The sequence below is a fragment of the Typopeltis vanoorti genome, chromosome 21, assembly GCF_054136105.1.
Source record: "Typopeltis vanoorti isolate ZY-2024b chromosome 21, IOZ_Tvanoo_1.0, whole genome shotgun sequence".
Lineage (NCBI taxonomy): Eukaryota > Metazoa > Arthropoda > Arachnida > Uropygi > Thelyphonidae > Typopeltis > Typopeltis vanoorti.
The window spans coordinates 59467904-59491676 of NC_143569.1; the positions used below are offsets into that span (position 1 = coordinate 59467904).

The 23773-nt window shown below is 36.8% G+C and overlaps 1 protein-coding gene across 3 annotated transcripts in view; it reads left to right on the top strand.

The window, feature by feature from the left end:
* Positions 1-23773, top strand: part of LOC150094888 (uncharacterized) — a 60786-nt gene that overhangs the window by 28590 nt on the left and 8423 nt on the right. For all 3 annotated transcript variants that reach the window (XM_090411044.1, XM_090411042.1, XM_090411043.1), the window contains exon 4: positions 11752-11824. In XM_090411044.1, coding sequence (XP_090267170.1) covers positions 11752-11824 — 73 coding nt within the window. The remainder of the gene's footprint in view (positions 1-11751; positions 11825-23773) is intronic.

Consider the following 23773-nt stretch of genomic DNA (forward strand, 5'->3'; position numbering starts at 1 on the left):
ATATTTGAATCTGCATCTATGGAGGAGAACTGCTTTATCCCACTGGACACTATGAGTAGAGTCAATACTGTGCTGTGCCAGACCAGACTTCAGAGGTTTGTTATAATCAATATAATATTGATATTCTTTTTTCCAAAGAATGGCCAGTTTGTCCAAAATAAGAGACATCGCATTTGCAAGGTATTTGGTAAATACCAGCCAAAGATGGAGAAGACAGTTTATCCTTTGTAGAAGGTAATAAAGAAGAAATTTTGTTCATAGGAATATATGTTGGAATCAGTTGATACTTTTTCAGAATTCTACCTATAGGTTCTGAGATTCCTATAGGTAGATTCTTACGAGGTTCTGAGATTCTGAGTATTCTGAGATTCTTACGAGGAACTCTGCGGACTGTTGAAGAAACTATAGGTGTTGGAACATAAGAGTCAACTATCTGTTGGATTGGATTGGAGTTGTAATCATTTGATTCCATTAACCTTTCAATGATGGAAAGTTCTTGTTGTAAGATTATTGGGGAAGAGCAAACTTTATGTGCTCTATAAATTAGAGATTTAAGAGAGTTAAAGATCAGTACTATCAACATAAGAAGCCTGAATGGCAAAGAAATGGAGCTAGCTGAAGAATTAGATAAGTACAGATCAACATAATAGGGGTAACTGAAACAAAAAGGACAAAAACTGAGATCTTTCTGAGCAATAAATACAAAATATATTCAGGCAATGACAATCAAGGAAAAAAAGGAGTAGCCATAGTATTCAAAAAAAAATACGAGTCTAATCTTCTTGAATGGCAGTCAGTCTCAAGTAGAGTAATGTGGGCAAATATGAGAATGGGGAACTGGACAATGAGATGTTTATGCCTATGGTCCCACAGAAGATTCTGCTAAGGTAGAAGTGGAGGAATTTTTTGAGGCTTTTGAAAAAGGAAAAGTTGGTCCTTGTTGGGGATCTAAATAGTAGAGTGGGAAATGATTGTGAGACACAAAAATATTTTGGGAAAATTTAGAGAAAAGAGCAAAGCTAATAATAATGGCAAATATCTGTTGGATTTCTGCTCAGGCCATGGACTGATTATTACTAACCATGTTCCAACATAAAAATGTGCAAAAATTCACATTGAGAGAAGAGGCAAAGAATAAGAAAAGTCTCATTGGCTATGTTATTGTTGATAGTGATGTTTTCTCCCTGGTGCAGGACACCAGAGTGTACAGAGGATTTGAAATTGGAAGCGATCGCAATTTAGTCTTGAACAGGATAAAATTGAATTTCATATTGAAAAGAATAACATGTAAGAAAGTTTTAAAGTGAATAAAAGTTGAGCAGCTCTCAGATGTGAACTGTAGACAAAAATACACGCAGATTATTCAAGAAAAAATGAAAGTGTTTGAGAACAGGAACCAAACTTTGGAGATTCGGTGGCAAGCCCTGAAGAAAACCCTGATTGATTCGGCCAGAGAGGCATGTGGTGAGGTTGTCTGCAAGGATAGAAAAATCAGAACTCCATGGTGGACACAGGAAGTTAAAGAGGCAGTGAAGGAAAAGAAGAAAGCATATCAAAAGTTCCTGGCAAATAAGTCAGCTTTTGCTCTTAGAGAATACAGAGACAAATGTAAGAAAGCAAAACACTGTATAAAACTAGCTAAACAAAAGTCATGGGAAGACTTTGGCAAGAACATAGAAAATAAATATCAAGAAGGTGGTAAGATATTTTGGAGATTGTTGAAGAAGCTTAGAAATGGAAGAAAGAGTGCTGTAAAAGGAGTTTGAGATGATAAAGGTGACATGAAAACAGGAGAAAAAGATATCCTTGAAGTATGGAGTAATTACTTCGAAAAATAGCTAAATGAAACAAGCAGTGATAGCAGAGTCTTAAAAAACACTCAACAGGCATACAGTCAGGAATAAATATCCATACTTGAAGTAGAAAAAGCCATCAAAGGCTTGAAATGTGGAAAGGCAGCAGGAGTAGATGATATTTGACCAGAAATGCTTAAGTATGGTGGTATAAAGTCATAATTCAGAAAGTCTGGACAGAGGGACGAATTCCCGATTGGAGTTGAGCTCTAATAGTACCCATATATAAAAAGGGAAATAAAACTGAATATGAGAATTACAGACGTATTTCCCTACTGAGTGTTCCTGGCAAGATCTATGCAAGTATACTTGAGAAACGGTTGAGAAGATTGTGGAAGAAAAGCTTGGTGAAGAACAAGCTGGAGTCAGGCCAAATAGAGGCTGTCAGGATCAGATCTTCACTTTACTACAAATAGTTGAGAAAGCATGGGAATATAACAAAGATCTGTATTTAAGTTTTATCGATCTGGAAAAGGCATATGACAAGGTGCCAAGAGAGAAGCTATTCAATACACTACAGTTATATGGTGTCAATGGGGCATTATATCAAACAATACTTAGTCTTTATTTGAGTTGTAAGTCAGCAGTTAGAATTGAAGGAAGTACAGGAAGATGGTTTAATGTTAAATCTGGTGTGAGACAAGGTTGTACATTATCCCCTCTGTTATTCATTATCTACATGGATCACATTATGAAGGAAAGTGGTATTTAACATGATATCGGAATTGGAGATGTTAATGTCAGTTCTTTGCTTTATGCGGACGATGTTATACTTCTAAATAAATCCGCTACAAGTCTGCAAGATTCTCTAACTAAATTGAATAACTGTTGTAATAGATATGGTATGAAGGTCAACATTAAAAAGACTAAGACAATGAAAATAGGTAGAATTGTTGTAAATGCAACTGCATTGTGAATGGAAAACCTGTGGAACAAGTAAAACATTTCATCTACTTATGCACGATTTTTACTGAAGATGGTAAATTAAATATGGAAATAGACAACAGAATCAACAAAGCTGGTATGGTAGGAAGTCAATTGAATAAATTCATATAGAATAAGAAAGAAATTAGTCAGAATACAAGACGGTGTTTAAACCAGTTTTAACTTATGGATCTGAGAGTTGGGTTAGAAGTAAAACACTTAACCAAAGACTAGAGACCGCAGATATTAGAGTCCTGAGAAAGATTAGAGGTGTGAACAGATGGCATCAATGGTAATATCATATTAAAAACGAGGATATTAGGAAAGAACTTGACATTGTCAGCATCAAGGAATGCGTTAGCAGAGCTAATCTTAGGTGGTATGGTCACTTAAACAGAATGGGTGAGGAAAGATTAGCAAAACAAGTGTTCTCTGCCAGGTTGGCAGGAAAACGACCCAGAGGAAGACCAAGATATAGGTGGAATGATACGGTACAAACTGCCTTAGACCATTGCTTCCCAAACTTCTGGATGTCATGGCCTCTTTGCAAAAATTAAAATATTTCATGGCCCCCTCGAAAAAAAATCGTAAAGAGATATATTGTTATAATATTTATTGTATTTATATTCAATACAAAACATGCACAGCGAATATTGCAAAAATCAAATGCATATATTACATTTTTTGCCTCTTACCGTTTTGGTTCTGAAGACGATGCGGGCTGTTCTGGTAAAATATGAAATACTGTCCTTTTTTTGAGTCTGCTTCTGCTTCTTCTGATTGTTCACGGGAATTTTTTATATTTTTTTCAGCCACTTATCAATCTCAGGGTTAAATTTTTTAACATAGAATAGATCAAATAATACCACCACTTACCGATACTGGTACACCACAGACTGATAACATGAAATTAGTGAATATTACCTGAATAAGGGAATCCCCGGACCAGGCACATTTTTCTCTTTTGTGACTTTTCTCCCTTTAAGGTAATTAAGCCTAACACGAAACAGACAGCAAAGGCAGGTTATTAAAACGTGCTGCATACGATTGGCGAGGTATTAACAAAAGATCGCGCAACCGAAAGATAAAAGCACAGCTGACAATTGAGTTGAAATGCTAACTCTCTTCAACCGAATTCCATATGTGAAACTGCCATAACATTCATTATATATATATATATTACTTAGTTTTAACACTTTTACGAATTTTAACACGTTCGGTTGAATTTTATTGCTGCCTTGGGAAATCGAACTCACACACATCTAATTAATAACAATAGTTTTTAGTTAGATACTGTGTTTGCCCATGCAACATATGGTTTTGTTTCAGTCTGTGCAGCATAGTTTCTGTATGAGGGGGACATGTGATTCATTAATTAGTGTGTTTTTATCCCAGTTGTCTCTAATTGCACTATTTGTTGAGAAATATATTACACAGACTCCTCATACCTTATTCACTGGCATAATAAAAGTACTTGCTTTTATTGCCTCTGCAGTATAGTGGTTGTTAGGGAGGGGTGTTATTTACCACTGCAAGCGAGTTAATGTCTCCCCACAAGAACTTGTTTAAGCTTTTTTTTTTCATGTGTGAAGTATATGCGAAACTTTTATTGGTAACAGAAAACTAGCTTGGACGACAGTGATAATATAAAACGAGTTTTGATATGTATATAAAGTCAATATCAACAGTCCCTGATTACGAACGCATGATGAAGGGGACAGGAGGATTTGGAGCTTCCCTGGAGATCATTCGAAGTAAATACAATTAATCACTGCTTTGAAATGAAACATATGAATAAGCAATATTTACTAATATTCATTAAGCGCTGAAATATGCAGGAAGCAAAGTTTGTCAACCAACACCAATGTGTGAATTTTTCCATTAAAATATAAAAAATAACAAAAAAGAAATAATAAATAATAAAAGTTAAATACGTTTCTTTTAAAATAAAAAAAATCTACTTAGTCTTAAAACATTTTAAATTTGTTTTCATTATTTCATGGGCCCCTCAACAAAACCTATGGCTCCCAAGGGGGCTGCGACCCACAGTTTGGGAAGCGCTGCCTTAGACGATAGAAATATAAGTTCTGATAATGTTGGAGTCTTGACAAGTAACAGACTGATTTGGAGAAAAATTGTAGATAGGAAGTTAGTAATGATGTAAATTTTTCATGTACTACTATCATATCCTGTACACCCCTTGAGGGTACATGTCAGGAATTTGATGATGAAAATGCCGAATTTTTGAGACATGTCATGCGCAGACTTTTTGTGATGTATCTTCTAATAAAAGTGGGTTTTCGAAACACTTGTAGATAAGGTAACCAAAGACGTTATAGTAAGGAGGATGTCCAAAAATGGTAAAGTACCAGAGTTTTCTTTTTCCATAGTGAATTGGATGTATGGGTGAAGGTTATTTGTAGAAAAGTGGAATGGCTTGCATGTGAATGGTTACGGTGTAAGAATACTTGAGAAAGTGTTGCTGAATGTAGTGGATGTGCAAATTCAGGGAAACTAGATTTGTTAAGGGGGGGGAGTAGATATACAGTCCTTAGAGAGGCAGTTGAATGTAAGAATGAATATAATATGCTAGAGCAAATAAGGACAACAAACCAGAGTGGGATAGTTAATATAAGGTATCAAGGTAGGGTTGGGGCTAATGGGGGTCTTAAATTCATGTACACTAATACTAGGAGTATTAGGAACAAGAAGGAAGAGTTTTTGGCCATGGTTGGCACTTCCAGACCACAGGTTATTGGTATTAGTGAAACATGGCTGACTGTAGATGATATAGCTAGTGGGATTGAATGTGATGGGTATAGTGTGTTCAGGCATGACAGAGAGAATAAAATGGGGGGGAGGAGTATTGTTGATTATAGCTGATGAGCTACAGCCAAGGATAATAGAAGTTGAATTGCAGGATAGAGAAAAGAGCACATTTGAGGCCATTTGGTGTGAGATTGTGGCTAGCAGAACTAAATATACAATTGAGTGCTGCTATAGACCAGGTGATGGAAAAGATGGTGGTGACAGTATGCACAAGCAAATAGAAGAAATGAGTGGAAGGAGGGTGATTATTATGGGAGATTTCAACTATGGTCGCATTAATTGGAGTGAGGAGAGGACACACGGGAGGAAGGAATTGGATTTTATGCGGTTATTAAGGGATAACTATCTGCGACAGCATGTAATGGAAAATACTAGGGGTCAGAGAGTGCTTGACCTAGTAATTACATCTGAGGATTTGGCTGTAACAAATATGACCACATTGCCACCAATCAGTGAGAGTGATCATAGGGTCTTGACTTGGGAGGTGGCTAAAGGTGTAGAATTTTCAAGACAGTACATGTGGAATTATCGGGCTGGAAAGTATGACAAGCTTAGGAGTTTGATTGGTTCAGTGCCATGGCATGTACAACTGCAAGGACTAGAAGTTGATAGTGCATGGGAGGTAGTTAAGAAGTGCTTGCATGAAGCAGTGGCTGACTGTATACCTAGAGTCCGAATAATAAATCAAGTAGGGGTTAAATGGATGAATAACACCATTAAGCTTGAGCTGCAAAAAAAGAAACAACTATGGAGGGAATTTAAGGAGAAAGGTGACCGGCAGGCACACGAACGGTATAAAGCGCAGGCCGGAAGGGTGACGAGTGCGGTAAGAAAAGCAAAAAAAGATTATGAAAGAACATTGGCCATGCAGGCTAAAGAGAATCCTAAACAGTTTTTTAGATATGTAGCAAGTAAAAGGAAAAATGTACATGGCAGAATGATTTTAAAGAATGCCGATGGTAGGGAGGTAACTGAATCAGTTGAGATAGTTGAGTTACTGAGTGAGCACTTTGCAAGAATATATCATCCAGGTGGTGACATTACAGAAATGAATAAACCAGTAGATTATACGGGAATTGTGGTGAATGAAGTGGAGGTGAGTAGTCTATTGCATAACCTCGATGTCAATACATCTGTGGGATTGGATGGTATACCAGCTCGTGTAGTACGAGAAGCAGCTAAAGAATTGTCAGTACCCTTGACCATTTTGTTTAATTTGAGTCTCGGGTCTGGGTTAGTCCCGAGCGGGTGGAAGGAGGGGAAAATAGTTCCACTGCATAAAGGTGGTTCCAAGACTGCTGTTGTAAATTACCGACCAATTAGCATATCAGGAATCATTGTAGGTCTTAGAGAAATTAGTCAAGAAAAGAATACAGGATTGGATAGATGAAAATGGGATATTGTATGGGGGACAACATGGTTTTGTGAAGGGTAGATCATGCCTCAGTAACTTGCTCACGTTTTATAACACAGTGACGGCTGAACTGGATAGGGGTAGTGGGTTTACAGTGATACTACTGGACCTTGCCAAGGCCTTTGATAGGATACCACATGGAACCCTAATCAGTAAACTGGAGCAGATGGGGATGGATATAGGTTTGGTGAGATGGATAGGAGGGTGGTTGAAGGAGAGATACCAGAGAGTGGTTTATTCAGGAGTGGAGTCAAAAAGACGTCTTGTGACTAGTGGAGTGCTGCAGGGCTCTGTTTTTGGACCACTGCTTTTCAATTTGTTCATCATTGATATTGGAAAGGATTTGAGAGGAAGTGTTCACTTGTTTGCTGATGATGCAAAGTTGGGTAGAGCAATTGTGAGTGCACAGGATGTCAAATTTTACAGGATGATTTGGATAGTTTGGAGGACTGGGCTAGGAAATAGGATATTGGGTATTATTTCCACACTAAAAGCACAAGCCAACCAACTCATTACTAACAAGGATGAACTAGCTAAAGACTGTTACATTTAAAAAATCATTTTCTTCAAAATGGCTTTAATGATCGTATTATCACTAAACTACTTAACTGACATGAGATTAGAGATATTTCTAATGAAGAGGAACACAGAGGCTTCATCACTCCTCCATATATTAGTTTTGTTTCCATAAAAGAATAATAAATTTAGTTTAATCCTTTATCCAAGTGTGAGCAAACAAAGATTTGCACCTGAAAGTATCTTCAGGACTGGGGTAAGGTAGCACAACACCAGTCAACTTGTTGCAAAGGTGGAACAAGCTTACATCACCCCTATCTCAGTATCTCCCATAATGCAAAACACATCTCCTTGCACATATGTATAATGTTATGCATTAAGGGAAGTGTAACTACCCAGACTAGTTTCGACCTTTATTGAGGTCTCTTCAGTGGAAGCCAGGCCCAGATGTGGAGATACCGGGCAGAAGCAATAGCAAGGTCATCTCCACCTATAGGAGTTCCCAAAAGGTGTGCCACCTTTTTTTTTTTTTATTAAATGATTCTAGATTTAGAGAAAGATGTTGAAAGTTTATTTTTCACTTGGTTAAACTATAATAAATTTAGTTTAATCCTTTATCCAAGTGTGAGCAAATGAAGTTTGCACCAGAAAGTATCTTCAGGACTGGGGTAAGGTAGTACAACACCAGGCAACTCGTTGCAAAGGTGGAGCAAGCTTACACCACTCCTATCTCAGTATCTCCCATAATGCAAAACACATCTCTTTGCGGCTCACAACATGGGTTTCCATGATAGAACTACAATATGCAGCTTTACATTATCCAAACCAACATGCAGCGTCATCCTGAGAGGTGCAAAGAGTGTTTATGGTGGGACGTGGAAGTTTGGAAAGCTGTGCCATGGAGCAACAAATCATGCTACACCCTCTACCAAGCAGATGGGTGTGGTGGATGCCTGGTGAACATCACTTACCTGAGTGTAACCCCAACTATGAAATTCGGATGTCCTGTTTTTTCCTTGTTTGGTCTTGGACCTCTGTTTGTAGTGCCATGAAGTGAAACCCCAAGAGAAATCGGAACATTCTGGACAATGCAATGCTTCCTACTTTGTGGCAATTTCTACAGAACTGGCCATTATCTCTTTCAGTAAGACAGTACAATGTGTCATAAGGCTCTTCTGTAACTGTGTGGTTTGTGAACATGAACATAACCACACTTAACAGGCTTCCACAGATCTCTAATCTCAACTCTGTTGAACATCTTTGGGATGAACGGGAGCATAGGATTGCCAAGGGTTGCCCGTGCCACAACAGTCCAGGACCTCATTATGCTTGCAGGAAGAATGGTCCAAAAATTCCCATTGATTGTTATCATACATTTATGGAAAGTATTCCCTGTACAATTGCTGCTGTGTCGTTGCAGTGAAAGGTAGTTCTACATCTTATTAAGCTGGGTGCCATGGTTGTTTGTTCCTCACATTATGGTGTCTGTTGACTTCTTTCCGAGAAGTGGATATCATCAATGTACCTTTTCCATATTTTTGGTTTATGGTGGTATTTTTCTAGGACTTTTTTTTTTTGAATGCTTCCATATGAAGATTTGCTAAAACCAGTGAAAGGGGACTGCCAATGGCTAGAATAGAGTTCTTTTTGTATATTGCATTTTTATATTTGAAATATCCAAATGAGATACAATGCTTAAGGAGTACCATAACCTTCTTTGAGAATTTGTCTTGTAGGCGTACAAGTAGATCCTTGGTAGGAAAGTCAGTAAACAGATTTACTCTATCAAAGCTTGCTAAAATGTCATGTTCATCAAGGATAATGTTGCTAACATTAGAAACTAAATGGTGAATGTTTGAGCATTTAGCTTGTCGGAGAATTTATCCCTTCTAAGAATGGACATAGGGGTATGCATTCTTTATGCATTTTAGTTCTGTATAGGCATAGAAGAGATTGAAGAGCTAGTCTGGTATCTCTTAAACTCATAGGTTGTTTTCAGCAGGTTATTGGTGCAATTTTGAAGCTCTCTTACTGGGTTATGATCCATGATGGTCTACGATTCATCAGTATTAAAAAACTGTCCAATTTTGTTAGTTTCTTAATACTGAAGTCATAATCATCTGAGTCAAGAATAACTGTAGCATTTCCTTTGTGTGTTGTCTGCTAGCAGGATCACTATTTCAGAATTGTTTCTTAGATTATTGAGAGTAGCCTATTCTAAAGTTCAAAGATTATCAATTGGAGGTTTGGTTGCATTTATAGCTTCATTGGCTCAACTCAAATCAAATGCTGATTTGAGTTGAGCCAATGAAGCCTCTTGTGGAGGTAAGACAGAAGTTGCTCATTCAACTTTTGCTGACAAAATTTCTTTAGGTATACTTTTTTTTTGCAACAGACTGCCAAGTTAATAGAATACCTGACATCTCTTGTGTATATTTTTGCACTTCTGTTATTAATTTCAACTGATCACACGAAAAAATATTTTAAACTGTATATTATATAAATATTTATACACATATTTATATAAAATTAAGACAAACATGCAAATTTTTTTTTTTGAGAGTATTGTAATTACTAGTAAAAAATTTTCCTTAAACTTGAATTTTAAAATTTAGGAACATTTTTGTATCCCCCCCCCCCTCTATCCTCAAAAAAATAAAATGAAATTAAATAAAAATTTTGGCATCTTACAAAAATGGAATGTTCTTGATAGTGGAAAATATAAATGATTTATATTTATGGAAGTTTGAAGGAGAGTAGGGAAAATGCTTTGCACCTAGACTCATAAAAAAAAAAAAATGAACCCATTTATCATTTTTACGACTTCATTCTCTCATTTTACACCATACAAAAAAAGAATGGAAGAATTTCTTTTTTGTTTAAATATTTTAAAATAAGTTTTGTGTAGCTTTTTTTTTTAATTTAAATTATTTAATAAATATTTATAAATATCTAAATATTTCCTATTTAGAGTGTAGAAATATTTATACACTGTACATTTTAGCGTTTTTTTTTCCTGTGATTAGTTGAAGTGAATAACAGAAGTGCAAAAATATACACAAGAGATGTGAGGTATTCTCTTAAATTTCATGTGTCACTTTCAGGAACTGCTAGTAGGCTTCGCTTTTCTGTTGGTTGTCACTTATCCAGTAGCGTAACCGGATGTATGAAGCTGAACTATTTTTATTAGATGTCATAATGTTCAGAAGAGTCATGATACCATTGATTAGCCTAAAATACTACCTTTGGTTATCAAGCAGGTATCTATATAAATCAAAATGATCACCTTGAAGAAGTAGAGGACTTCGTATACCTTGTATCACACATCTCAGATTCCTTAACAGATTAAATCAAGAAAACAGAAAACTCTGCAGTTCCACACAAGGCTTAATAAAGTATGGAAGTTGAGCTTCATCTCAAAGGAGACGAAGAGTCGTCTTTACAAGTGCACCAGCCAGTCTATCTTTCTGTATGGCTCCCAGACCTGGAACATCTCAACAAAAGCAGCTACTAATATTATAAATAGCTTTGGAACTACTTGTCTAAGAAATATCCTGGATTACTCCTGGGAAGACCACATTCCCAACTCTACTATATTAGATGAAACCCAGCAAGATCCTCTAGTCAGCACTGTTCAAAGAAACCAAATAAAATGGCTTGGCCACCAACTTGGCCACCCTCTGTACTCTTTGATGCTCTGGTCCTCTATGCCCCTACAGATGGAAAAAGAGGCAGACCCTGAACTTCATATTGGAAATACAAAAAGCAATATTCTCCTCGTTTCCCCCTAATTCTTTGCATCAGAGATCCTTCAATTAGCATATGACCGAGAAGTCTGGTTTTCCTTCACATCATAACAACCTCTAAGTCCTATCTTAGTGTACACAGACTACTTATTTGTTTTGATTGGTTTCCCTATTTATAATTTTACAATTATAAATAAATGATGATGATGATGAATATAGTATAAATATAAATCAAAGATTTGTAATATTTATATTATATTTAATACATTATAATTATTAACTAATTTTGAAATTTATAATTATTATTATAAATAATTGCTAATCATCATGAAATTGAGGCAGTAAAATTTAGTAAATTTTATGCAGTATTATATTTTTTCAAAGTCTTGTTAGTATACCATAGAAAATTTGCATTAAATGTTGAAAGTATTAAATTACAGAATTTTCAGAATTTTGCTATTTCTTTTAGCTCTTAGGACACTTATTACTGGTATCAAAGCAAGTAGCTTCTCAAGAAAAGTTACAAGATGGTTACAGAGTTGGTAAGTGCTCAATAATGAATATTCAGTACAGTATCTAAAAATAATAACTAATATTTTATAAGTCATCTTCAACACCAAAAATATATCTGGAAAGTATTCCTCATAAAATATATATAGAAATGGTCTCTTCTCCATGTTGGAAGTTTATTTTCCACTTGATTAGACTATAATAAATTTAGTTTAATCCTTTATCCAAGTGTATGCAAACAAAGTTTGCACCTGAAGTATCTTCAGGACTGAGGCAACTTGTAGTAAAGGTGGACCAAGATCTCATCACTCCTTATCTCGGTATTTCCCATAATGCAAAGCACATCTCCTTGCAGACATGTATAATGGTATGCATTAAGTGAAGGGCCACTACCCAGAATCGTTTCGACCTTTATTGAGGTCTCATCAGTGGGAGCCAGACCCAGAAGTGGTGATACCAAGTCCAGAAGATACTTCAGGTGCAAACTTTGTTTGCTTACACTTGGATAAAGGATTAAATTAAATTTATTATAGTCTAACCAAGTGGAAAATAAACTTCCAACATCTTTCTCAAAATCCAGAGTAATTTAATAATAAGGTGGTACACCTTTTGGCAACCCATATAAGTAAATATGACCTCTCCATAGCTTCTGCCTTAGTATCACCACTTCTGGGTCTGACTCCCAGTGACGAGACCTCAATAAATGTCGAAACTGGTCTGGGTAGTGGCCCTTCCCTTAATGCATAGCATTATACATGTCTGCAAGGAGATGTCCTTTGCATTATGGGAGACAAGGAGTGATGAGAGCTTGGTCCACCTTTACTACGAGTTGCCTCAGTCCTGAAGTTACTTCAGGCACAAACTTTGTTTGCTTACACTTGGATAAAGGATTAAACTAAATTTATTATGGATAAAGGATTAAACTAAATTTATTATCTTCTCCATGTAATACATCTAGAGATGTTCTCTGTATATGAATATTCCATAAGTACAGTATTTAAGTAAATATAATATTCAAATGATTTAATTAGGGACTACATCCCACATTTTCCCAATATTGTTTGAGAATAATTAAAGATAAGTAAAGAGATTAACACATCTTGAAAGATTTAACTCTGAACATGTAGAATTTCAAATTGCAGAAAATTACTTAGAACTTGTAGCTTAGTTGGTAATGGTAATTATGCCTTTTGATTAGAAAGATTGGTCAGATCCTATATGCAGAGCCGTTTATAAAATAGCTTTTCAACTGAAGATAAGTTAGCTGATCTTATTTAGACATGGAAGGTTTTTTTCATCCTAGACACAGTGAAGTATGTATGTAGATAACTAGTCACTCTATCATGACATTAACGAAGTTTCTATAAACCAAATTTTATAGAAACCAGGCAATAGGCTAGGTAGGAATTTACTTGTTAAAATCAAAAAAGCTACTTGAAAAATTACCACTTTTACACTAATCACCATTGAATTGCTTTGATGCTTGTTTAATTGGGAAGATGATTAATTATATTCACTTTATATAATTCAATTTATTGTACTTCCTTCAATTCTAACTGCTGACTTACAACTCAAATAAAGACTAAGTATTGCTTGATATAATGCCCCATTGACAACATACAACTGTAGCATCTTGAATAGCTTCTCTCTTGGCACCTTTTCCTAGATCTGCAAAACTTAAATACAGACTTTGTTATATTCCCGTGATTTCTCAAATATTTAATTAATTGTAAAGTGAAAATCATTATACTAAATCAGATTTTTTTGATCTTTGTAAATCATTCATTATCATCATCAAATTCTTGACATTTACCTTCAAGGCGTGTACAGAATATGATAGTACTACATGAAAAATTTACATCATTACTAACTTCCTATCTACAATTTTCCTCCAAATCAATCTATTACATGTCAAGGCTTTAACATTGTCAGATTTTATATTTCTATCTTCTAAGACACTTTTTACCATATCAATCCACCTATATCTTGGTCTTCCTCTGGGTCTTTTTCCTGCCAACCTGGAAGTTGTTTTGCTAATCTTTCCTTGCCCATTCTATTTAAGTGACCATACCACCTGAGATTAGCTCTTCTAACAGTGTCAAATTCTTTCTTAATATCCTTGTTTTTAATATGATATTGCCTTTGATGCCATCTGCTCACGTCCCTAATCTTTCTCGGGACTCTCATAACTGTGGTTTCTAGTCTTTGGTCAAGTATTTTGCTTCTAACCCAGCTCTCAGATCCATAAGTTAAAACTGGTTTGAACCAGTTTTCTTGTATATTGCTAATTTAGTGTTTTGACTAATTTCTCTCTTATTCCATATAAATTTATTCAGTTCACTTCCTGCATTACCAGCTTTGTTGATTTTGTTGTCTATTTCTATATTTAATTTACCATCTTCACTAAAAATCGTGCTGGAGTAGCTGAAACGTTTCACTTGTTCTATAGGTTCTTCATTCACAATGCAGTTGATATTTTCAATGCTTCTGCCTATTTTCATTGAATTTTTTTTTGTCTTGTTATTGCTGACCTCCATACCATATCCATTACAACAGTTATTCAATTTAGTCAGGGAATCTTGCAGACGTCGTGGATTTATTTAGACGTATAACATCATCCACATAAAGCAAAGAGCTGACATTGACATTCCAATTTCGATATCAGATTTAATACCACTTTCCTTCATAATGTGATCCATATAGATAATGAATAACAGAGGAGATAATGTACATCCTTGGGTTGACACCACCATCTTATTGTACTTCCTTCAATTCTAACTGCTGACTTACAACACTCAAATAAAGACTAAGTAATGCTTGATATAATGCCCCATTGACAACATACAACTGTAGCGTCTTGAATAGCTTTTCTCTTGGCACCTTTTCATATGCTTTTTCCAGATCTACAAAACTTAAATACAGACTTTGTTATATTCCCGTGATTTCTCAAATATTTGTCGTAAAGTGAAAATCTGATCCTGACAGCCTCTATTTGGCCTGAATCCAGCTTGTTCTTCACCAAGCTTCTCTTCCACAATCCTTCTTAACTGTTTCTCATGTATACTGGCATAAATCTTACCAGGGACACTCAGTAGAGAAATACCTCTGTAATTCTCACATTCAGTTTTATTTCCCTTTTTATATATGGGTACTATGAGAGCTCTTCTCCAATCATCTGGAATTCGTCTCTCTGTCCAAGCCCTCTGTAAGACTTTTATACCTCCATACTTGAGCATTTCTGGTGAAATATCATCTACTCCAGATGCCTTTCCACATTTCAGACTTTTGATGGCTTTTTTCTACTTCATGTATGGATATGCATTCCTGATCAGTGTTTATCATTGTGTTGTCATCACAATGACAACACAGTGATAAACCTTGAAGTATGGAGTAATTCAAAGTAATTACTCCATACTTCAAGGATATCCTTTTCTCCAGTTTTCATATCACCTTTATCATTTCTAATTCCTTTTACACACTCTTTCCTCCATTTCTGTGCTTCTTCAACAACCTCCAGTATATCTTGCCACCTTCTTGATATTTATTTTCCTATGTTCCTTACCAAAGTCTTCATATGACTTTTGTTTAGCTAGTTTTACACAGTGTTTAGCTTTCTTGCATTTGTCTCTGTATTCTCTAAGATTACAAGCTGACTTATTTGCCAGGGACTTTTGATATGCTTTCTTCTTTTCCTTCATTGCCTCTTAACTTGCTGTGTCCACCATTGAGTTCTGATTTTTCTATTCTTACAGACAATCTCACCACATGCCTCTCTGGCTGAATGAATCAGTGTTTTCTTCAGGACTTGACACTGAATTTCCAAGGTTTCTTTCATGTTCTCAAACTCCTTCATTTTTTCTTGAATAATGTTTGTATATTTCAGTCTACAGTTCACATCTGAGAACTGCTCAACTTTTATTTGCTTTAAAACTTTCTTATATGTTCTTCTTTTCAATATGAAATTCAGTTTTATCCTACTCAAGACTAAATGGTGATCACTTCCAATTTCAAAACCTCTGTACACTCTGGTGTCCTGCACCAGGGAGAAAACATCACTATTGTAATAATATCCTTCCTTTATTTTTATTGTTACTGTATCACTTATTAATATTAGTTTTGTTGTTTATTATTATTTAATTTCAGACTGCTCCTTTGTAATAATATCTTTATCTTTTATTTTTGTACTACTGAGTTTGTAATCGTTGCTTTAGCTAGTCTTATCACTTTAATCCTTTGGTCTACAATTTCATTCCTCCCCCTTCCTTCCAAGGTCGCAACTATGCTACTTTCACATGTGTGGAGTATTGCCTCTGGCTGGAACCAATTCCTTTGTCTAACTAGCTGGCTTTCTCTTACACTGATCTTTAAAAATTTATTTGTATAATGACTGTGCCATTAACGATCGCGCAAAGGAATTGTTTGTCTTTCCTATATATGTAAGAGAAATGCTCAGCGGAACACGGAATTATCTCCAGTAGTCTATCCTAATTCAAGAAATGTTTGATACTTAAAATTAGTCAGTCGTGGTTAACTTTAAGGACACACAGGTTCTATATTATTATGAGAAGTGCATTGGTAAGTCGAAATCAGGCAAATTATTAACAAACAAAACAATTTATTCATACTAAGACATTGTAATTACAACATAAAAGAAATAGGATTTCACACATATCAAAATTATCTGGTTCCTTTCAATTCAGCTAAGTAACAATGCAACGCACGTGTTCTGGTTCTCAAATTACTTAAATCAGCATTTCTAGCGTATAGCTTAAAGACAAAGACAAATTTATATGATCACATATATGTTAGACACGTGGTTAGTTTCACACACATTTTAATTCCATTTAACTTAGACCATTAACAGAATTATGCTTAACTAAGCTTCACATTCAATCTCTCCTTCAAACATTAACTCTTAGCAATAACCTTTTAACATTAACAAATGCTCATTACTCTGCAGAAAACTATTTCACAATAATTTAGAAGTGTGGTTTTCCAACTTCACAACTTCGCAATATGCTAGCAGCTGTATAATCAACAATCCCTGCTCTAAGGTTCACAATCCATAACAGTTCAACATTAATCTTATTTGAAACTTTTCTCAGCCAGTTCAGCATTCAAGATCCCAGAGATCACAAACATAACCTTCTTTTTTCTCGTTAGAACCGCAAACAGACACTACTCCATATCAACGATGATACAGCATTCCCGGAGATTGCTTAAGGAACTTCGTGGTGGGACTTCTTAATAGGCTGACACCACCGTTAAAAATCTCCTATCATCGTTGAAGTATCCTTCCCTCATCCTTGGAACGGCTGGACCCTGGGACCTCTTTGAATCGACACCGGAACAAGTCAGGAACAGAGAAACTGGAGCAGAGTGCCTGTCTCCTTTTTATTCAACCTTCACAGCCTTGGAACTTCTTCAGATCGAGTTCCCCAGATGTTCTACCAGGGGGTTCTTTCCCCCCCCCCAAATCACTGAGTCATGGTGGGGAAAAACCCCGTAACTCACTGACCTTTGCACCTGGCAATAGCCTCAGGTCTACATTTCTAATCATGTCTGGGCTATCTCTTTGTTTGTACGATATTGGCAGTTAAATAATTTAGTAATTCATTCTAATATTTTACCAGATTACATGAAACACTTATGAAAAATTGTTAATAAACTACAGGTATTTTGTATTGACTTTCTTTCTCAAGTAAAATCGGTATATAAGAATTTTGTATAAAATTCTTTCATACAAGATTTTACACTATCAACAATAACATAGTCAATGAGACTTTTCTTATTCCTTGCCTCTTCTCTCCATGTGAATTTGTGCACATTTTTATGTTGGAACATGGTGTTAGTAATAACCAATCCATGTCCTGAGCAGAAATCCAACAGGTATTTGTGATTATTATTAGCTTTGCTCTTTTCTCCAAATTTTTCCAAAATATTTTTGTATGTCTGACAATCGTTTCCTACTCTGCTATTCAGATCCCTAACAAGGACCAACTTTTCCTTTTTCATTGTTTCAGTTGCTTTCTCTAAAGCCTCAAAAAATCCTTCCACTTCTATCTTAGTAGAAGCTTCTGTGGAACCATAGGCACAAATAAGTCTCATTGTCCAGTTCTCCATTCTGATATTTGCCTACATCACTCTACTTGAAATTGCCTGCCATTCAAGAAGATTAACCTCGTATTTAGTGTTGAATACTATGGCTACTCCTGATATTTATTGCTCAGAAAGATCTCACTAGTTTTTGACTTTTTTGTTTCAGTCACCCCTGTTATATCGATCTGGTACTTATCCAATTCCTCAGCCATCTCTATTTTTTTGCTATTCAGGCTTCTTATGTTGGTAGTACTGATCTTGAACTCTGGTGATATTGAGTTGGGCTGTGTTTTAGGGTTTTTCCAGTAGGTGACTTTTCGCTGTTTGCCCTGGTTCTTTGGCGAAAACAACATGGGGAAGGGGGCTTGTTTAACCGGGCGACGCCCCAGCCAGCATGAAATTCTGTCATTTAATATTGTGATTTAAGTCAATAAGAATACAGTTTGGTTGGCTAAATCCCAAATTGCCAGCCCATCCTCATTCGTTCAGTATCCAGCTAGATACCTAATAGGGTGCACCACCAGAAGGTGAGGATTGGACATTAGGTCAGAAGCCTTGGTCGGTTCTCTGCATTCCTTTAAAGGCTATGTGGAGTTATACAGCTTTAACCCTTAAGCACCCCAATTCAATAATATATGAAGTGAAAGGTTTTTTCACTTGGTTATATTATAAACTAAAGATGACAAAAAATTATATTCGCAGTTTCATCAAGCATAAGCAAACAAAGTTTGCACATGAAGTTACTTCATGACTGGGTTACTCATATATCAAGACTAATAACTTCACATCATTTGCCTTTCCCATAATGCAATGCACATATCCTTACAGACATGTAGAATGCTATGCATTATGGGAAGGGCTACTATCCAGACTGGTTTTGACCTTTATGAGGTCTTATCAGTGGGAGCGCCAGACCCAGAGGTGATACGAAGGTTATAATGCAGAAGTCATGTTCCATATCAAAGTAGCCAGAAGGTGTCACCCCTTATTACTAAAATACTCTGGATTAGAGATAGATGTTGAAAGTTTTTTCACTTGTTTGTACTATAAATTAAAGATGCCAAGAAATTATATTCTTGGTTTCATCCTTTATCCAAGTATAAGGAAACAAAGTTTTCACATAAAGTCACTTCATGATTGGTTATTGGCTTATCTTGACTCTCTTACACACACACACCACACTTCTCCATTTTCTTGAAATTCAGGCCATCAGACCTATACAAGTATCCACCTATTTCAGTAAAGGTCAAAGCTGGTCTAGGTAGTGGCCCTTTCCATAATGCACTGCATTATGGGATAGTAAGGCACCTGATGCGAAGTCATTAGCCTCTATATACAAGTTAACCCAGTTATGAAGTGACTCCAAGTGCTCAAACTTTGTTTGCTTATACTTGGATAAAGGATGAAACTGAGAATATAATTTCTTGGCATCTTTAATTTATAATATATGAAATGATTGCAAAATATATGCTAATATATTTTGTAATCAGAAATTATGAATCAGAATTAATTCATCCTGAAAACAAATACAGAAAATTCTTATTGCAGTAACACTCAGTACTGACAGATTAATTATGCAGTTGACTCTCACTATAGCAAACTTTTTAAGGACCACAGGAATAGTTTATTATAGTGTGTAGTTTTTATGAATTTTTTTTTTTTTTGTATAACCTGGATTATTTGTGACTTTTCAGCAGTTTGTTATATTAGTTTTTTGTAGTGAGGTTGATTAATGAATTTTCATAAAGTTAAAGCTACATCTTTAATCTTCTTCTTCTGCAGCTTCTCCCACTTAAGTAGGGTCACTGTTGATGAAGAGTCTCCTCCACATTCTCCTGTCTTGGGCTATCACCACATCCAAGTTCTTCATCCTCAAGTCCTCTTCTACCAACTCCTTCCATCTCTTCTTTGGCTGCCCACGCTTCCTCCTTCCTTGCACATCCATCTGCATGACCCTTCTTCCCACATATTCGTCCTCCCTCCTCATCACATGACCAAACCATCTCAACTTTGCCTCCTGTATCTTCGCTCCTAAGTTCGTAACTTTTACTGTTCCTCTCACATAGTCATTTCTCAGACGATCCTTTCTGGTCACACTGCACATCCGCCTAAGCATTCTCATCTCTGATGTTATTTTTCCTCAGGACCACAGTTTCTATAGCATACGTCATAGCTGGTCTCACCACTGTTCTATAGATTTTGCCTTTCAGATTGATCGGCATCCTCTTATCGCATAACACTCCAGCCATCTCCCTCCAGTTCCTTCAACCCGCTTGTATCCTGCATCCCACTTCCTTCTCAGCTCCTCCATCTTCTTCCACTATTGAACCTAAGTATCTCAAGTCCCTCACCTTCCTGATGGCATTTCCTTCCAGCTCCAGATCTGTCTCCTGGCCGCCGCCCACTGTGCAACACATATACTCTGTCTTACTTCTGCTCAATCACATACCTCTCTCTTCCAGTACTTTTCTCCATCTTTCCAGTTTAGTTCCTGCTTCTTCTCTTGAATCTGCAAGCAAGATGTCATCTGCATACAACATTGCCCAAGGCACATCTTCTCTCACCTCCTTCTCTGTCACCACCTCCATCACAATGTTAAACAGAAACGGAAACATCTCCCGCACCAACCTGACATATTTATCCGGAACCTTCTTCTTCCTTAGACACCGCCAGGCTTCTTGCTTTGGCACTCTATTGTATGCTTTCTCCAGATCAATAAATGTCAGATGTAGCTCCCGTTGTTTCTCTCAAAACTTTTCCATCATCTGCCGTGACCCAAAGATAGCATCTGTTGTTGATCTACCAGGCATGAAGCCAAATTATTTCTTTACAATCTCCACCTCCTTCCTCAATCTTCCATCCAGAATCCTTTCTAGGATTTTCATTGTGTGTGACATCAACTTTATTCCTCTGTAATTTTTACAGTCTTGTGCATCCCCTTTACCATTGTAGATAGGGACAAGAGTACTCTCCCTCCATTCCTCGGGTATATTTTCCTGTTGGCAAACTTTCATGAACAGGTCCCACAGCAGGTCAATTCCCTCTTCCCCCAGTATCTTCCATGCCTCCACTGGAATCCTGTCAGGGCCTACCAATTTTCTATTCTTCAATCCTCTTTATGGCTTCCTTCACTTCCACTCTACTAATGTTCTGCACCATCCCCTCAGAAGGCTACCCATCTTCTCTATGAGTCCTTGCATGTTCTTCATTCAAAAGTCCCTCAAAGCATATTCTCCACCTGTTTCTTATGTCCACATCCCTCCATAATACTCTTCCTTCAGGGTCTTTGATCTGCCTCACATGTAAGATGTCCTTTGCTGCTTTATTTCCACATTTTGCTAGTTGGTAAATTTTTCTCTGTCCTTCCTTTGTTTCTAATTGATCATACAGATCTTGATATGCCATGGCCTTCGCCTGTGCCACAACTGTCTTGGCTTCTTGCTTCCTCTCTGAGTACATCTCTCTGTCCTCTTCCACTCTTGACTCATCCCACTTCTGCTTTGCCTTCCTCTTAGCTGTCACTGCCACTTGTACATCATTATTCCACCACCACCAACCTTCCTTCTGCTCTCTAATCTTTCCAGATGTCTCACCAAGCACCTCGATTGCACAGCTCAGGATTACTTTTGAATTATGTTTCCACCAATCTTGTACACTTTCCAGTCCATCCAAAATCCTCTCTAACACCCTCTCCCTAAAATGATTCCTCACACTCTCTTCTTTTAAGTGAAACCACTTAATTGTCTTCATCCCATAGCTTCCAATGGTTCTTATCTTTGATCTTATTTTAAAGTCTGCGCACAGCAGTTGGTGTTGCTGTGCCACTTGATCTGTTAGAATTACTTTACAATTTGTCACAACCTTAAGATGTTTTCTTCTAGTTAAAATGTAGTCAATTTGTGAACTGTTGTTACCACTCCTAAATGTTATCAAATTTTCTTCCCTCTTATAGAAAAACAAGTTCAGAATTGCCAGCTCAAACGCTACTGCAAAGTCCACAACCCTCTCTCCTTCCTGGTTCATCATTCCCACTCTGTGGCCCCCATGCACTCTTTCACAGTCTCTGTTCTGTATCCCTATGTGTCCATTCAAGTCTCCTCTGATAATCACCATCTTGTTTTCTTCCAGTTCCCTCATTTCTTCATCTAACACGTTCCAGAACTCATCTTTCTCCTCTGCTGTGCAGCCAACTTGCGGGGCATATACACATAATACAACCACCCGCTCTTCTTCAAGACCCAGTTTCATTCGCATGATCCTGTCGTTCCTTCTACCCACTTCCAGTACTTCATTCTGCCACACACCACAATTCCTACACCATTTCTTCCCTCGTTATTCGCTCCAGAGTAAGACAATTTATATCCATCTCCCAGTTCCTTTGCCTTTTCCCCCTTTCCACCTTGTCTCCTGCACATATAAAATGGTCAACTTCCTCATCATGTCTGCCACTTCTCTTCTCCTTCCAGTCATGCTTCCGACATTCAGTGTTCCCACTCGCAACATCCTCTCCACCTGCTACATCTTTAATATGGATATAAATAACAAAATCAGGTAGTGTAAATATTTCTGTCACTATCACCTTGAACACTATATGCTGGCTAGAGAATGCTTTATTTTATTTTATCAGATTTTTATCATGGTTGTTTATTGTAATAATTTATCATCTCATTTATTAACCACTCAGCCTATCAGGCCAGCCTGGTTGACCAAGTGGTTAGCGTATCTGTTCTCCAGCCAAAAGGCTGCGAGTTTGAATCCTGCCATGGGCATGGATGTTTGTGATTGTCTGTGGAAATACTAGTGGTGGTGGTGGGCAATAGATGGCATTGGTGTAGTTGCAGTTAGTTGTAGTTGGTGAATTGAGTGATGGAGACAGAAAGTTGTAGAATAGGTGCCCTCCCTCGATGAGTCTTTGGACTCCCTGGAGGTGTCATGTAATAATAATAATAATAATTACATTATATACAATTCTTTAACTTTTAAATGAATATATTAATTAAAGAAAACATTCTAAAGGACACTTCAAGGTAAAAATCTTAAGTAAATACTATGTATGGCTTGAGGAAAAAAGAACATATATCATATTTTTTTTCGGAAGATTGTATTTACATCTTGCTGAAGAGCGAGATCTAGAGAATAGAAAGAATAAATAAAGAGCAGGTGTTGATTGACTGCTGCTTATGTTCTAGCACCTCACAAGTAGCAGATGATGGAAATGTAGTGAAAAAGGTTTTCAGAACTTTTTTTCACCAAAGATACAAAAACTGATTCATTTGTAAACAAATGTGATATGTTTGATGATTTTTTTTTTTTTTTAAATATCTGATCCACACACGAAAGGCCACAAAACCTATAGCACATTAGTGCCGTATGTGGGCAAGAGGAATAGAAGAAAGGAGCAGTCTGTTTACATTTTGGTTGAACAGCTGAGGGTTGTAGTCTCTAGGAGAAGGTGGAGTGGGGGGGGGACTTCCAGAGGATAGAAGTAGATGGAATAAAAGAAGAGGCAGTGAAGTTGGTTCAGTAAGTTTTAAAGTGGACTGTAAAAGGGTGTTGGTTAGCAGTGGCTCTTGTTTCAATGATTTTGGAGGAGAGCAGAGGAATAATGGTGGCCAATTCAGCAGAGCACTGTCCACAAAAGTATCTGTAGAAACGGTACAAGGCTGAAACTGAGTATCTGTGAGAGAGGGATCATCAGGTATTCAGATTGCCTTCTTCTGGATAGAATCGAGCAATCTTAGAGATGATTTTGGTGCACCATCCCCAAATGTGGCAGCAATATTCCATGGGTGGGGAGATTTGGGCTTTGTATAGAGTTAGCAGCTGTGAAGGTATGAAGTAATGTCTTGTGTAAAAAAGTACACCAAGTTTTTGGCAGCTGC